The following is a 16,883-nucleotide window of genomic DNA, read 5'->3' as shown; positions in this document are numbered from 1 at the left end:
CTCAAATAAATAAATAAAATCTAAAACAAACAAACAAACAAAAAAAAACACCTTGGAGTCTTCACTGACACGACTCTTGCATATTCCATTTCAAATCTGCCAATAAATCCTCTTGGTTAGTTCTACTTCTGAAAAGTATCCAGAATTCGACCAGTTCTCATCATCTCCACCAATACCACGGTGATCTAGGCGGTTACCCTCTTTTTTCACCTGGATTACCGAGATAACTTCTCCATTTCTATCCTTGCCATCCAAAAGACTATTGTAACGTAGCAGTTGGAGCAATTATTTTAAAGTTTAAGAGTGATTGTGTTTACCTCTCCTTAAGCCCCTGCAGTGGCTCCACATGTCTCTCAGCGTAAAAGCCACCGCCCCTAGAAGGCCTGCCTCATGTGGTCCCCACTCTTCCTCTGATCTCATTTTATGGCCCTCCCCTCATCCCCTTCCTCCAGCCACTCTGCATCCTTGATGTTCCTGGAGCACACATAGGGCTCAAGTCTGACATGGTCTTTGCATAGATATCCTTATGGCTCATCCCTTCACTTCTTTCAGATCTTTGTTCAAATGCCATCTTCTCTAGAAAGCCTTTCTCTAAGACTCTATATAAATCAATAGTCTTCTTTCCTTGGTCGCTACACCCAGTCCTCTGGTACCATTTATTGCCCTTAACCTACTTTATTTTCCTCCCTAGAATTTTTCACCACCTCATATATATTTAGTTGTTGATGATATATATATATATATATATATATATATTTTTTTTTTTTTTTTTGGTCTGTCCACCCTAGAATGTGCATCAGCACCATGAGGGCAGAGAATTGGTCTCTTTTGTCCACTGCTGTATCCCTAGCACCTAGAGCAGTGCATCATAGGTGCTTAAGTGTGCGCTGAATGAGCAAATGGGTGAAGAGGCAGCCAATTGGAGATGGGCAATTCAGGAACCAATCTGCTTGGGCTCGCTCTCTCCCTGCCTCTGTTCCTCCCGGTTATGTAATTTGGGCAAGTTACTTCATTTCTTTGGGCTTTGGTTTCCTTCCCTGTAAAACGAGTATAGGCAAATGTATGAGTGTACCTCCTTCACACATTTGTGGAAAGATGAAATGAGTGTAAAGTTTTCAGCTCCTGGTAAGCTGTTGAAATGTGTCACCTCTTGTGACGAGAGCGTCTTCTAGGTGTGTGGTAGGAAGGCAATTCTCGATAGAGCCCTGACGGTCTGCATCAGAACTGCCTGGGATTTGTTTAAAATGCAGCTTCCTGGGCCCTTGCCAAGAAATCTGAGGAAGGCCCTGAAAGTTTTACATTTTTGCAAGCTCTCCAGATGACTATTTGCATATTAAAGTTTTAGAATTATGTGTTGGAGGGCGCCTGGGTGGCTCAGTTGGTTAAGCGACTGCCTTCGGCTCAGGTCATGATCCTGGAATCCCAGGATCGAGTCCCGCATCGGGCTCCCTGCTCGGCAGGGAGCCTGCTTCTCCCTCTGACCCTCCCCCCTCTCATGTGCTCTCTGTCTCTCTCATTCTCTCTGTCTCAAATAAATAAATAAAATCTTAAAAAAAAAAAATTATGTGTTGGAGGGAAGATAATGGACCACAATTATAGAATGATACTCCTGAACTTGGGGAAGGGTCAGGATTGTGGGGATTCAGAGGGAGGGGCCTTTCCCTCTTAGTGGTGTGTGTGTGTGTGTGGAGTGTGTGTGTGTGTCTGTGTATGTATGGTATGTGGTGTGTATCTGGTGGTGATGGGTGGGACTGGGAAGTGAGTGTTGAGAAGTAAATTAGTTCTCTGGCAGCGGCTGATTTTAAAATGATCTTGTTCTGAGGCAAGAGTCGATAGCCATGCGTAATTATTTTCTTGTCCTTGGCAGTGGGATGTTCTATGATGGCAACCACACCTATCTCATTGAACCAGAAGAAAATGACACCTCCCCAGTAAGTGCTCCTTCTGTTTTCTGTGGCAAATGTAAAAATTGATATTGGGAGCTTTTCCCCTTCTTTTTTCCTCCTCTTTTTGTCTCTATTATATTTTCTTATTTTTAGGGTCAGGATAATAAATATAAATATATCCCATATATATAAAATTAATACTGACTCAGTCAAAATCACAAGTGGGTTTTCTTTTTTTTTTAAGTCTGTTTTACTCTGTATATTGGAAATACTTTCTGAGGTGTTCTGAAGCCTCCATTTTTGTTCTTTCTCCACTATAATGTTCTATGATTTGTCTTAGTTTGCTCAGGCAGTCATAACAATATAGTGGGGGGCTTAAACAACAGAAATTTATTTTCGCTCAGTTCTGGTGACTGGAAGTCCAAGATCCAGGTGCCGGCAGAGTCTGTGTGTGTTGAGGGCACTGTCCTTGGGTTGTGATGGCCTCCTTCCTGCTGTGTGCCCACATAGCTGAGAGACAGAGCTGTGGTGTCTCTTCTTATAGGGACACCAGCCCCACCCCATCCTGAAGACCTATTTTAACCTTTATTGCCGTCTCATAGGTCCTGTCCAAATACAGTCACATTGGGAATGAGGGCCTAAACATATGGGTTTTGCGGGGGGACACAAACATTCAGTCTCTAACAGACCAACTCAATAGAAATGTGATTTTCCACCGCTCTTTTCTAGATTTCAGATTTTTCTCTGTTGCCCATTGTCTGTAGGGCCTTGTGCTGATGAAATGTAGGGAAATCTAAGTTTTCTTAATTCTCTCCTTCCTTTTAGTCACAACATGCATTTTCCACAAATTAGAAAAGCATTGAGTTTATATTGTAGACTGCAGAGAAACATAATACACTTCCATTCTTGCTCTGTGCACACAGATATTCTTCCTTGTATTCAACATTGTTCACTTAGGCAAGTAATTTCTAAAAATATACACTGTTTTGCCTCCCATAAAGGGAAGTGATTTGTTTTTAGCTTTTGTTGTTGTTGTTGTTGTTATTTTTTTATTTTATTTTTTTTTTAAAGACTTTATTTATTTGACAGAGAGAGACTAGCAAGAGAGGGAACACAAACAAAGGGAGTGGGAGAGGGAGAAGCAGGCTTCCCGCTGAGCAGGGAGCCCTATGAGGGGCTCAATCCCAGGACCCCAGGAGACACTTAACTGACTGAGCCACCCACATGCCCAGGGGAAGCTATTTGTATTGTACTGTATTTTCTGGATGCTTACTGTTGACTTTTATATCATTTTGCTTGGACAGGTGAAGTTTTTTACAACAATATCATGAAACTTGACTGTTTATGACATTCTATTTTTTTTGATTGAAAGGAGCCAGAAATAATTATTTGAATGTTCATTAATTTTTCTTAGATGAAACATGGCTTTTTGTCTATTGGTTTGTCACAGAACTTGTATGGCATTTGAATTTTGGAGCAAGGTCCATTTGGGCATCTACTTATACCAGTCATCTTACTCCCCGATACGAGACGAGTGTGAGCTCTGCAATCTTTGCCTGGCAAAACTATCTGGCTCTAAAAGTGGTGCAGGGATCCATGGAAAGGAACCAGTTATAAAAAGCATTAGCCCATTTTCCCAGATGTCTTACTTCTCCTTAGGGAAATAGGTTCATTCATTTATTTTCCATTACTAGAGGCTTTGGCTTCTCTGTCTGCAGAGGCATTTTGTTTCTAATAGGAGAGCTCTCTGGTGCTGGGGGAATCTGGGAGCAGGAGAGGGTTGTGCGGTGGCCCATTGCCTTTTCTTTTTCTTTTTTTTTTTTTTTTAAAGATTTTATTTATTTATTTGACAGAGAGAGAGAGAGCACAAGTAGGCAGAGTGGCAGGCAGAGGGAGAGGGAGAAACAGGCTCTCTGCTGAGCAGGGAGCCGGACGTGGGGCTCGATCCCAGGACCCCAGGATCATGACCTGAGCCAAAGGCAGCCGCTTAACTGACTGAGCCACCCAGGCGCCCTGGCCCATTGCCTTTTCAAATCCAGGAGAGTGTGTAGTCAAGCTGTGGTTATTTTAGGAGTCTCAGCTTCTTCAGCTCTCATTGCCTGAGACTGGAGATAACTGGTTGCATGTGCTTAATCTTGGTTATTTGTGTTCTTTCAGGAGGATTTCCATTTTCATTCAGTTTACAAGTCCAGACTGTTTGAATTTCCCTTGGATGATCTTCCATCTGGTATGATATTCATATTATGACTTGAAAAAAAAAAGTCAACTTTAATAATTCATTTGAATGCTTTAGAGCTAATCTATATGTGGAATACCCTTAGCTCATGACCACTCATAACAATTTTAGAGAGAAAGGGACATCAAGTCAAGGACATCAGGAGGGAGAATAAAATGTGAACTGACTTCATGTTTGTAGTGGATGAGTTTGGAAAGATACAGCTTGAGCACATTGAAGAAGACTTTTTAAAATTAGAAAAAGAACAAGGTATTTCTGAGTGGAGAAATAATGTTAGGGCAAAAATTGGTCTGCATAGACAAAATATAGAAAACTTCACTTTCAGTGAGATACTGATTCTGTTAACATAGGGATGAACTTGTAATCATTTTCCTATTTGTTTTCCTCATCTCTTTTTGCCTCACCATTTTAAGAAAGAACGATTATAGATTAACACTTTTTATTATTTTTTAAAAAAGATCTATTTATTTATTTTAGAAAGGGGGAGGGGCAGAAGGGGAGGGAGAGACAGAATCTCAAGCAGACTCCCCAATGAACACGGAGCCTGACACAGGGCTCGATCTCACAACCCTGAGATTTTGACCTGAGCTGACGCCAAGAGTCAGACCGTTAACCAACTGCGCCACCCAGGTGCCCCTAATGCTTTTTATTATTATGTGCTTTTTTGTGAAATTAGTCTTTGCTTCTCATGTGTGTTTGTTTATATTTGTTTATAGTTGTCAGTTTGAGTTGCTTCCAAATCTTCACATGACAAGTAGGGCAGCGTACTTATACTTTGCTTGTTAGTGGAGCAGTGATTGTATGGAGTGCATTGGTCTTTGGCTCTGCAGGACTTATGGGTTTTCTCCTACTGAAGGTAGAACACACTCAGAATGTCTTATGTGGAGAAGCTTCCTTTCCTACTTAGTGAGCCCTGACCATGGCTATAGTACATTCTAATTTTTAATCTCATTTTTATCTTCGCTATAGCTCTGTGAGATTGATATAATTATTCACATTTGTAGATGAAGAAATAGGCTCAGCCAGCCTGTCTCTTCCAGGGTCCGACAGCTAGTCTGGGACTGAGCAGGGTGTGGATTGTGCCGTGTGAGAATGTGTGCTTGGAGAGAGGTGCAGGGGAAATGGTAGAATCATCCGACCGAGACCACATCCTTATAAACTACTGCTTAGGAAAACCACTCAAACGTTTACGTTGTTGGGGTGCCTGGCTGGCTCAGTTGGAAGAGCATGTGACTCTTAATCTCGGGGTCATGAGTTCAAGCCCCACGTTGGGTGTAGAGATTACCTAAATAAAAACTTAAGAAAGAAAATTTACATTGTTTCCTCATTGGAAAATGAAATGAGTGTTTGCTAAGGTCCCTTCTCTAAAGTAGATTTGTAACTCCTTGATCTTCTGCAGTTCTTCTCTCCTGCTGCAAAAGGGATAGAGGATCCTGTTTTACAGAACTCACTATTTTGAAAGATCTGCAAATAAGCATATAGATGCTCTTACTTTACACAGACACTTTAGGCTGTTCCTTCAGTTACCGTATGAAATTTTTTACAGTCCCTATTATGGGAGGAAAGTAAATCATGACTAACTGCCTGAGAATAAAGCTACAATCTAATAGGTCTTATTAGAAGCAAAGAACATTAATTAATATTTAAAGTAATAAATAAAGATCCCCATAAGGACTTTAATATAATCCAATTGTACAATTTGTTTTTTAGAATGAAATGTTTTCCATCGTAGTGGATTCTTTTTTTTTTTTTTTTTTAAGATTTTGTTTTAATCTCTATACTCATCGTGGGGCTTGAACCTACAACACTGAGATCAAGAGTTGCATGCTCTACCGACTGAGCCAGCCAGGCACCCCTAATCATACAATTTTTTAAAAAACTTTGTTCAGGGTTACTTTCCCACAGAAACTTTAAAGATGACTTGGCAGTTTTGCTGTCATTAAAATTAACTTTCAACATCTTCTTCCAAAACTCAGGTCTGTTTCAGTTAGTTTCTGGTTTTCTTCTCTTGTCAGAAGTTGGCACTGTCAATTTTAAGAGTATTATTTGTCTTTCTAGATGCCTGGATTTATGATAAATTAGAAAAAAAATTCTTGTGAAATAAGCTCAAGAGTAAGCTTTTTTATTTTAGATTTAATAAAGTTTTCCTGGGTCCTGGATTATCAATACCTTTGTCCTGCTATGCATTATGTATTTCCTAGAGATAGAATATGATCAGATGTTCCCCAAACTTGTTTAACTTGTGGAACCTTTTGTTTTATATGACACATCTCTTAGGATTAGTGTCCCTAAGAAAACGTTTGAGAGAAGTTTATTTATTTCCTACAGACCCCTTAGCACAGGCTGTTTTTAAAATTCCTACCAGGAAATATATAAATCTTGTATACCATTAGATGATTTGGCACACGTGCACTCCCTTGGTGAGATTTGGCACATTCCCATCATCCTGGTACCTTCCTTTGTGCCTCTTCCCAGTCAGCACCACACACTTCTGCAATCCCTTTTCTGACTTTTAGGTTAGCCTGTTTTAGATCTTCATGCAAATGGAATCACACATGTGTCCAGCTTCTTTTGCTTAGCATGTGCCTAGGAGGTTAATGTTGTCAGAGGTTAGCAACAGTTCATTCTTTGTAATTACTGAGTATGTTCTGCTGTTTATTTTTTTTTTTTTTTTTTTTTTTTTAAAGATTTTATTTATTTATTTGACAGAGAGAGACACAGCGAGAGAGGGAACACAAGTAGGGGGAGTGGGAGAGGGAGAAGCAGGCTTCCCGCGGAGCAGGGAGCCCGATGCGGGGCTCGATCCCAGGACCCTGGGATCATGACCTGAGCCGAAGGCAGACGCTTAACCGACTGAGCCACCCAGGCGCCCATGTTCTGCTGTTTAAAGTTACCACAGTCTTTTATCCATTCTGTGGCTGGACATTTGGGTTGTTTCCAGTTGTTGGCTATTACGAATAAAAGGACTCTAAACCTTCTTATAAAAATCTGTTTTGTGGACACGTGTTTACATTTCTTCTGTCAAATACCTGGCAGTGGAAATGCCGGGTCTTAAGGTAGGTGTGTGTTTGACTGTATAACAGTGTTTCTCAAACGGCAGAGTGTATCAGAGAATCACGGACTGCTGGCTCCATGTCTGGTGGGCTTTTTGAAGCCCCTTAATTGAGTTGTGATTGACACTAGAGAAAAGCTGTACATAATTAATGTATACAACTTGACGGGCTTGGAGATAAATGTACATCCATGAAGTCATCACCATAATCTATGCCATAGGCATACCCATTAACTCCAAAAGTTTCTTTCCACTGTCTTTATTATTGTTATTGTAGTATTAGTAGTAGTAGTGAAAAGAATACAACGTAAGATCTACACTGTTAACAAAATTTATATATGCAATACAGTATTATTAATTCTGGCCACTCTGCTGTACAGTAGATCTTTAGGACTTATTCGTCTTGTACAACTGAAACTTGGTGCCTTTCAACTAATACCTCCCTGCTTCCCCCTTTTCTCAGCTCCTGGCAACTATCATTCCACTTTCTGCTCCTAGGAGTTTGACTATTTCAGATTCCTCATATAAGTGGTATCATGTAGTATTTGTCCTTTTGTGTCTGGCTAGTTTCACTTAGTGTAATGTCCTCCAGGTTCATCCGTGTTGTCACAAATGGAAAGATTTCTTTTTTTTTTTCAAGGCCAAATAATACTTTATTGCACATTCATAGCACATTTTCTTTATCCATTCATCCACTGGTGAATATTGAGGTTGTTTCTGTATCTTGGCTGTTGTGAATCATGCTGCAGTGAACGTGAGTTCAGGTATGTCTTTGAGATCCTGATTTCAATTCCTTTGACTGTATACCCAGAAGTGGGATTGCAGGATCACATGGTATTTCTATCTTAATTTTTGAGAGGAACTTCCATACTGTTTTGTTTTTTTTTTTAAAAGATTTTATTTATTTATTTGAGAGAGAGAGAATGAGAGAGAGCACATGAGAGGGGTTAGGGTCAGAGGGAGAAGCAGACTCCCTGCCGAGCAGGGAGCCTGATGCGGGACTCGATCCAGGGACTCCAGGATCATGACCTGAGCCAAAGGCAGTCGCTCAACCAGCTGAGCCACCCAGGCGCCCCCATACTGTTTTCCATAGTGGCTGTACCAGTTTCTAGAGTTTTTGATTCAGTACATCGTGGATGGGTTATGAGAGTTTGCATTTCCCACAAGTCCCCAGGTAATGTTGATGTCTTTAGTTTTTGGATTGCACTCTGAGAACTCCGGTTGTATGAGAACTGCTGAACCTTTTTCTTGAAGTGGTTATACCATCTGACACTCTCATCAGCACTATCTGAGATACCTAGTTGTTTCACATCTTCACCAGCACTTGGTGTGTCATTCTTTAATGAAGGTCAGTCTCGGAAGGTTAGGTTGGCTATTCAGAAGATTCTGGATAAAGAATGTGGTGGTATTCATAGGAAAAATATGAGAAATATTTGGAGATAAATTAAAATTTGGAGATAAATTTTTTAAATTTCATTCATGGTAATATTTTATTTAGTATTCATATGAACACAATTTTTTGATTAATGTTTTATATTATCTTTAAATGTAACATACATTATAAACTTTATAACCATATAGTTATAATTATATAATTTATAAGTTATGAATTTATATTAATTATTAATAACTATAATAATTGCTAATAGTTAATAGCTAAATTGAATATAATTATACAATTTATATGAGGAAGGGATAGTAAAACTTTGCCCTGTCTGAAAGAAACCTGGGAAATGCACTGAATTCATTTATTTTTATTTCCTTTTAGAATTTCAACAAGTACACATTACTCCACCAAAATTTATTTTGAAGCCAAGACCAAAAAGAAGTAAACGGCAGGTATGTATTCACAGGTATATTCCATGGTTTTTTGTTTTTAAGATTTTATTTATTTATTCATGAGAGGCAGAGAGAGAGAGAAGCAGGCTCCCAAGGAGCAGGGAGCCCGATGGGGGAACTCGATCCCGGGACCCCGGGATCATGACCCGAGCTGAAGGCAGACGCTCAACCATCTGAGCCACCCAGGCGCCCTCTTCCATGATGTTTTAAAAACACTTGGCAAGGGGCGCCTGGGTGGCTCAGTGGTTAAGCGTCTGCCTTCAGCTCGGGTCATGATCCCAGGGTCCTGGGATCGAGCCCCGCATTGGGCTCAGGGAGGCCTGCTTCTCCCTCTCCCTTTCCCCCGCTTGTGTTCCCTCTCTCGCTGTGTCTCTCTCTGTCAAATAAATAAAATCTTTAAAAAAAAAAAAAATAATAAAACAAAAAAAAACACTTGGCAACTGCCAGTCATTTAACTCTACATTAAGTCTCTGTAAGAGGGTTAAGTCTTAGTTCAGGCATTTGTCAAGGTGTGGTAAACAGTAAGATGACCGATCTGTAGGAGCCGTGGAGGGAGGCCATGTTGTTTCATAGACTCAAAAAGGACTCATGATAGTGTTGATAATATGGTTATTCATCATACAGGCAGATTATGGCCCTAGCTATGGCATCTCCGGTCCTTTCTATTGTAGGCCTCTTTTCTTGCCTGGGTTGTGTGTTGTATCACGTCATGGAGTCTACTTGTAAAGATACCCCTTTAAGAGGGACTCCATCAGGTTTTAAAGCCACAGAATGCTCTTGTCACCCTTGAGCTACGTTGGAGTCTGGGATATAAACTCAGGATGTCCACTTTATGAATGTTCAGTGGATCTTGGACTTAGCAAAAATACTAAGTCCTTGTATCCTGCTTTACACCACATGAAATGTAGGTACTGTTAATCCCCTTTCACGGGAAAAAAAAATGATGTCTTTGAAATGTGAAAATGACCAGAAATGTAGAGCTGGGAAATGGTTGAGGTAGAATAAGAACTCTAGTCATCAAAATTCCATATGATTTCTCTCATTTGTGGAGTCTAAGATATATAAAATGCATAAACAAACAAAAAGCAGAATCAGATCTGTAAATATAGAGAACAAACGTGGTTGCCAGAGGGAAGTGAGTGGAGAGATGGGCAACATATGTGAAGGACAGTGGGAGACACAGGCTTCCAGGTAGGGAATGAGTAAGTCGTGGGGGTAAAGGGCACAGCACAGGGAATAGTCAGTGATATTTTAAGAGTGTTGTCTGGGGGCGCCTGGGTGGCTCAGTTGTTAAGCGTCTGCCTTCGGCTCAGGTCATGATCCCGGGGTCCTGGGATCGAGCCCCGCATCCGGTTCCCTGCTCGGTGGGAAGCCTGCTTCTCCCTCCTCCACTCCCCCTGCTTGTGTTCCCTCTCTAGCTGTCTCTCTCTCTCTCTCTCTGTCAAATAAATAAATAAAATCTTTAAAAAAAAAAAAAAAGAGTGTTGTCTGGTGACAGATGGCTCAGTGAGCACAGAGTAACGTATGAAGTTGAATCACTAGGTTGTACACCTGAAACTAATGTAGCATCGTGTGTCCAGTATACTCAAAAAAGAAAAGGAAACAACAGAACCCTGGTTATTAGAATTAAGATATCATGTATTATGTGTGTGTGTTTGGCATAAAAAACACAGGATGAGAGAAATGGATTTCTAGTAAGAAACCAGTTATCTTCTATATAAAATATGTTTAATAAGTATGAAATAAAATAACTATAGGCACATTTCTAATGTGAATAATAATTGGTTTTTGTTTGTTTTATTGAGGCACAGGTACCCGTGCCTGGCTCTGTTCTAAAAATTTTAATTGTATTAACTCATTTAATCCTCATTATAATCTTATGAGGAAGGTATTATTATTATCCCCATTTTACTGCTAAGGACATTGAAGCATAAGAAGCTTAAGAGCCTTGCCCAGGGTAATAGTGAGTTACTCAGTGGTGGAGTTCAGATTCTGACTTAGAAAGTCTAGTCTCAGAGAAGTGCTTATAACCATATATGCTTTATACACTGCCTCTCAGAAGGCTTTGGGTTCCATGAATTGCTACCAGGAGCTTTATGTATTTTGTGAATATATGTATATATTGAGGCCCAGTTAAGTAAATGAAGATTGCCAACAAGATTTAATTTGAAATAGTGTTTATTTTCGTGAATTACGAGATCAGAGAATAGGATAATTTTATTTTTTCCTCAAATTTTTTGTTTTTTTAAATTAAGTTCAATTAATTAACATATAATGTATTATTGGTTTCAGAGGTAGAGGTCAGTGATTTAGCAGTCTTATATAATACCCAGTGCTCATTACATCACGTGCCCTCCTTAATGTCCATCACCCAGTCACCCCATCCCCCAACTCCCTCCCCTCCAGCAACCCTCAGTTTGTTTCCTATGATAAGAGTCTCTTATGGTTTGTCTCCCTCTCTGATTTCCTCTTGTTTAATTTTTCCCTCCCTTCCCCTATGATTCTCTGTTTTGTTTCTTAAATTCCACATACAAGTGAGATCATATGATAAGCATGGCATAATGGAAAAAGTTAATTTTACAGCTCTTGTTAAAGACTGTGTTATAGATGAACTGCAGGGAACCAAGGCATATGGCTGCCTTAGTTTCTCCTACCAGTAGCATCCACTGATCATGATTTTGAAGGTGGAGAAAATTCATTGTTGAACAGATAGATATAACATAGCTGTAATAGATAAACCAAAACTGCCTGGAAGCTCTCAAAACTATCTTAATAAAACTCTTACATCATTTGGGGGATCCCTTGAACTGTACCAGAGGAAGAAAGGGCATTCTCAATCCCAGATTTGGAGATTAGAGAATAAAAGTGTCCACTAGACACCCCCTGTATCCTCTCAGAGATCCTCAGAAGCTTAAATTAAACCAGAAAGAATGCACTTCGTGTGTTACAATCTCCAAGATATACTTGGTAAATGAGAATAACCTGATTTTGCCTGATGCAAAAGCTAGTGAAATAAATAGAAGTACTAAATAAAATATATGTTATGTTTGATTTTATATGCATAAATATTTCTGGAAGAAACCAGTAACTGTGCTATACCCATTGTGGGGAGAAAGGTTAGCAACTAGGTAGATGGGGAACAGAAGTGAGAGGAAGACTTTGATCTTGAACCTCTTTATAGTTCTTTAGTTAATCTTTGAATGATATGAATTTATTACCTGTTCAAAAATTGAGTAAAATTGACAAAAATGAAAAAAAATTCTGAAGGAATAAAAGTGGAAATGTTTATTTCTCTCATATGTTTTAGTTTTTTTAATTAAAAACACTTTTTTCAGCCTTATTGTAGTATAATTAATTGACAAAATTGTTAAGATACTTGAAGTATACAATAGGATGATTATATATATATATATAGAGAGAGAGAGAGAGAGAGAGAAAGGAACCCCTCCATTGAGTTAATTAATACATCCATCACCTCACATATTTACCTTTTTTTTTCCCTTGGTGAAAACATTTAAGTTATGTCAGCAAATTTCAATTATATAATACAGTGTTATCAATGTTGGTGTCCATCAACGAATGACTGGATCAAGAAAATGTGGTGTCTATATATATAGTGGAGTTTCATCCAGCCTTGAAAAAGAAGAAAATCCTATCATTTGTGACAACATGGATGAACCTGGAAGGCATTATGCTAAATGAAATAAACCAGACAGAAAAAGATAAATACTGCAAGGTATCACTTATATGTGGAACCAAAAAAAAAAAAAATCAAACTCACAAAACAGTAGAAAAGTGGTTGCCAGGGGCTGTGAGTGTCGAAATCAGAAGTGTTTGGAAAAAGGGTACAGTATAATATGCAACATAATATGTAACATATTTTTTAGTTTTCCACAGCCAAGTTCAGGGGGCTTATGTAGGTGCTATTTCCTTTACCATATTGCAGCTTCGTCGACATCCTCGTAACATAGAGGAGGAGACCAAATATATTGAGCTGATGATTGTCAACGATCATCTAATGGTAGGATGTGCTAAATTTTTTGTCGTTTGAACTTGTGTGTGCCAAGGGGTAAAACTGGTGGATACAGAAATATGTTTAGAAGAAACAAGAAACCCAGAAAATTGTAACTTGGAAAAGACATTTGTGTATGTAGCCAAATGTATTTTGTTAGCGAGTAACAACCTCTAAACTGGAAACATTGTTAGGTGGAAGTAACTAGCAGTATTTTGTGACATTCCAGAAATACTTCTTTGACTTAGAGTTAGTCAGCCCTTCGGATTTGCTTAATGAATATTTGTATTTTGAAGAAATCAGTGAGGCACCAGTAATGGGACACTTTAGTTTGCAGCATACAGCTTTATCCTGATAAAAGAAAAGCAGTTTTTCAATTTCTGGCCTGCTATGCAACAAACCATATGGAAATGTTTATATATAGGCAAGCAGTGAAGACTTTAGGATAGGAATCTGGCAAAACTTCCTTCTTGCTGAGTCATTTATTTTGACCCAGAGTGTGTATATTCAGTGCATGGGCATGTTGCAGGAAGTAGCTTACATTTACAGCACAGCAGTGAGTTGTAATGTTACCTGCTCTATGTAACCTCAGTTTTAAACTAAACATGTTCCATGATGCACATTGCTGAATTTTACTTAATTTCAGGGATAAGTACATTTTAATTTACTTTGAGTGATTTGAGGGAAAATGTGTCATTTGTTTGCATATGATTAAACAAACATCGATCACCTATTGTTGCCAATAATAATAATAATAATAATAATAATAATAAAATCCAGATTGAGTTCTTCTTTGTTCAGGCTAGAACTAAGTTTTATCTTTCTAACCTCTTGGAAGTCAGTGAATGTTACTGTTTCCTGAGATTTTTACATGATCAGAATAAGTTGTAAGAACATATTATTTCGACTTTTTAGGATAGCGCACATTCAGATGCCTGCAGAGATCTGTAGGCAGGTAGCACAAATGAAGTAAGCCAGATGTAAAACAATAGGGAGGGGTGAGGCCTGTGGCAAAAGAAAAGATACATGGCCTGTCTAATGGGAGTGGCTGCCTCTCAGTACTTGCAAGCATCACCATGAGGGATGCTAATTTTAAGGGAAGCCAAAAATCAGGTTTTACATGCTATTTTGTGGTGATATTTTACACTATTCACATACACTTTTTCTGGCTATCCACCTTACTTATATGTGTATGTCTTGCAATTCATAGACAACTTTCCTACGTTTTATCATTTTGAATAACAATTCTTTGTTAAAAATAAACTTGTGAAATGGATGGAATAGGTATTTTTTACTTCCTCTGGCAGTTAAGTAAACTGAGACCTCAAATTCTTAAGAACCTTTCCTCAGACTGCACAGCATATAAAAAACTAGTTCTCAGCTCTTATAATTTTTTTACAGAAAGCCATAGAGATATTTCAGTTACACTATGTTTTCTCTGCTGAGGTGATTATTTGGAAGCCCTTTACTTTTTTTGTTTTGTTTTTTCAGTTTAAAAAACATCGGCTTTCAGTTGTACATACCAATACATATGCGAAATCTGTGGTGAACATGGCAGATTTAGTAAGTATCAACTTGATTCAATATTGCCATAGAGGAATTTCATCTCCTGATTGCTAACAGAATGGATAATATGGTTCTTATAGTTTCGGTGCCCTGAATTGCACTTTAGGCAAGGTGTCCCTAGTAACCTTGCAGTGGACTTTATTGATTTTGATCTCTGGCTGGGAAGATGATAAAAGGAGGTGGTCAAAGTTACCCATGGATTGATGCTTGAAATTTCTCCTTATATTTTTCACACTGAAAAATAAAAAGTTGAGTCCTTGACGAAGATATTCATTGTGTACTTCCAACATTGGAGAAAGAGGTGGTTGTGCTGTTTTCAAGAGAGTGCCTGGTTGTGTGTGAATGATGCACTAGTAATCCTACTATATTTACTTTCTGCCTGACGAGGCAATGTGGGTACCTTCTCCATGAGTTTAATTGGGACCAGTCAGGTTATATAGAAATTATATCCTAGGGGAGTCTTCGTTGTTCCATTCTTCTCTTGGGAAACCCAAAAATGCGTGAATTCTTTCTCCAGGGTGCCAGAAAAGAGACTCAGGGAGATCCTTGAAAAAGGGTGCAAATATTTGTCAAAAAGTGATCTTTTATTTCTAATTAGTCCTCTGTTCTTTGAGTATTAGTTGTGAACAGTTTGACTCTCTGTTACTCAAGGAAAATGCATGTGAATTAGAAAAATAATGATCTCCCTTAAAGACAATAGAGTTTTTTACATTTAACTAGAACTCAAAGAGTTTTCATAAGAGGAGCTTTATAATGCTGTTCATAAATCATTTGATTTTACCACAATAGCTAGTGTATTCCTTTTGTTAATATACCAGATATATAAAGACCAACTGAAGACAAGGATAGTATTGGTTGCTATGGAAACCTGGGCAGCTGACAACAAGTTCGCCATATCTGAAAATCCATTGATCACTCTACGTGAGTTTATGAAATACAGGAGGGATTTTATCAAAGAGAAGAGTGATGCAGTTCACCTTTTTTCGTACGTAACTTACGATTTATTACTTTTTTTTGGTTCCCTGTTGAATTCTGTATTACTTGTGACATTTAGGATAGGAATCTGGCAAAATTTAGCCTTTCTCTAGTGTAATGCAATTAGGATTTGACATGGCAGATACATTGGGAAGAAGTTTTAAAGTATAGATTTTTTGAAGCTGTCTTGAAAGTATAAGAGGTTTAGTTTTGAGTTATTTTCTTATTGCATGTATATTTTTATTTAATTTTCAAGAGATTTAATCAGACCATTTATTGAGCAAAAGTACTGTTAATACCCATAAAGAATATTCGTGACAGATTAATTATATTCTTTAAAGTTTCTATATTTTAAATGTTAATGTTACCTTTGCTTTGGTCCTAAGGTAAGACCTTAGTATTTCTGGAGTTTACTTTTAATTTTTTCTCACTCTCATGGTTTTTTTGGGGGGATAAATGCATATTTGATATAATAGCAAACTATATATTACAGCATTTAAAAAAATTATGTAAAGTAAGATCTGTTGAAGGAAGTTATAAATGGAAGTAAAAGAGTATATTTTTGGGTAACTTTTATATTTTACACAATTTCAAATTTATAGAAACTTTGCAGGAATACTGCAAGGAAATATATGCTCTTTACCCAGATTCATTAATTATTTACATTTTGCCCCATTTGTTTATTATTTTCTTCCTTCTTTCCTTCTTCCCTTTTTCCCTCCCTCCCTTCCTTTTTCCTTTTATCCATTTATCTATCAATTTTTTTTTTTCCTGAACCATTTGAGAGCAAGTTGGAGATACTTACTGGGCCTTCACTACTAAATACATATATACTCCCTAAAGATAAAGACATTCTCTTATATCACCATAGTAAATTGAATTTTTATTAATTAAAATTTTGTTAAATTTATTAAATTTTATTAAAATTTTTATTAAATTAAATTACTAAAACTAGAAAATTTAACAGTGATACAGTCCTTTTAAGTAACCTATATTCAGGCTTCTCCAATTGTCTGAACAATGTCTTTGATAGCTAATTCCCTCCCCCATTCAGGACCCAAGACAAGGTCATGCATCGCATTTAATTGTCCTGTCTCTTTAGTCTCCTTTAATTTGGGAGATTTCCTCAGCCTTTCTTTGTTTATTTTGGGTTTAACATTTTTGAAGAGTATAGGTCAGTTATTTTATAGAATGTTCTGCACTGTGGGGATGTCTGATGTTTTCCCATTGAGAGATTCAAGTTAGACATTTTGGTCAGAAATACCACAGAAGTGATTTTGTATCCTCCTCAGAGTACACCATATTAGTGATTTTTTC

The 16,883-nt window shown here is 38.0% G+C and overlaps 1 protein-coding gene across 17 annotated transcripts in view; it reads left to right on the top strand.

Annotated features, from left to right (window-relative positions):
• ADAM22 (ADAM metallopeptidase domain 22) overlaps window positions 1-16,883 on the top strand; it is a 227,712-nt gene that overhangs the window by 150,982 nt on the left and 59,847 nt on the right. For all 17 annotated transcript variants that reach the window (XM_064575313.1, XM_064575312.1, XM_064575306.1 and 14 more), the window contains 6 exons: window positions 1,868-1,931; window positions 4,044-4,113; window positions 8,943-9,013; window positions 12,960-13,034; window positions 14,517-14,588; window positions 15,410-15,576. In XM_064575313.1, the coding sequence (XP_064431383.1) occupies window positions 1,868-1,931; window positions 4,044-4,113; window positions 8,943-9,013; window positions 12,960-13,034; window positions 14,517-14,588; window positions 15,410-15,576 (519 nt within the window). The remainder of the gene's footprint in view (window positions 1-1,867; window positions 1,932-4,043; window positions 4,114-8,942; window positions 9,014-12,959; window positions 13,035-14,516; window positions 14,589-15,409; window positions 15,577-16,883) is intronic.

The sequence above is a fragment of the Mirounga angustirostris genome, unplaced genomic scaffold, assembly GCF_029215605.1.
Source record: "Mirounga angustirostris isolate CCGP_5_RB_7025 unplaced genomic scaffold, mMirAng1.0.hap1 SCAF_12, whole genome shotgun sequence".
Taxonomy (NCBI): domain Eukaryota; kingdom Metazoa; phylum Chordata; class Mammalia; order Carnivora; family Phocidae; genus Mirounga; species Mirounga angustirostris.
Note: the sequence above shows the minus strand (reverse complement) of the source record. Positions and strands in the feature narration are given on the sequence as shown.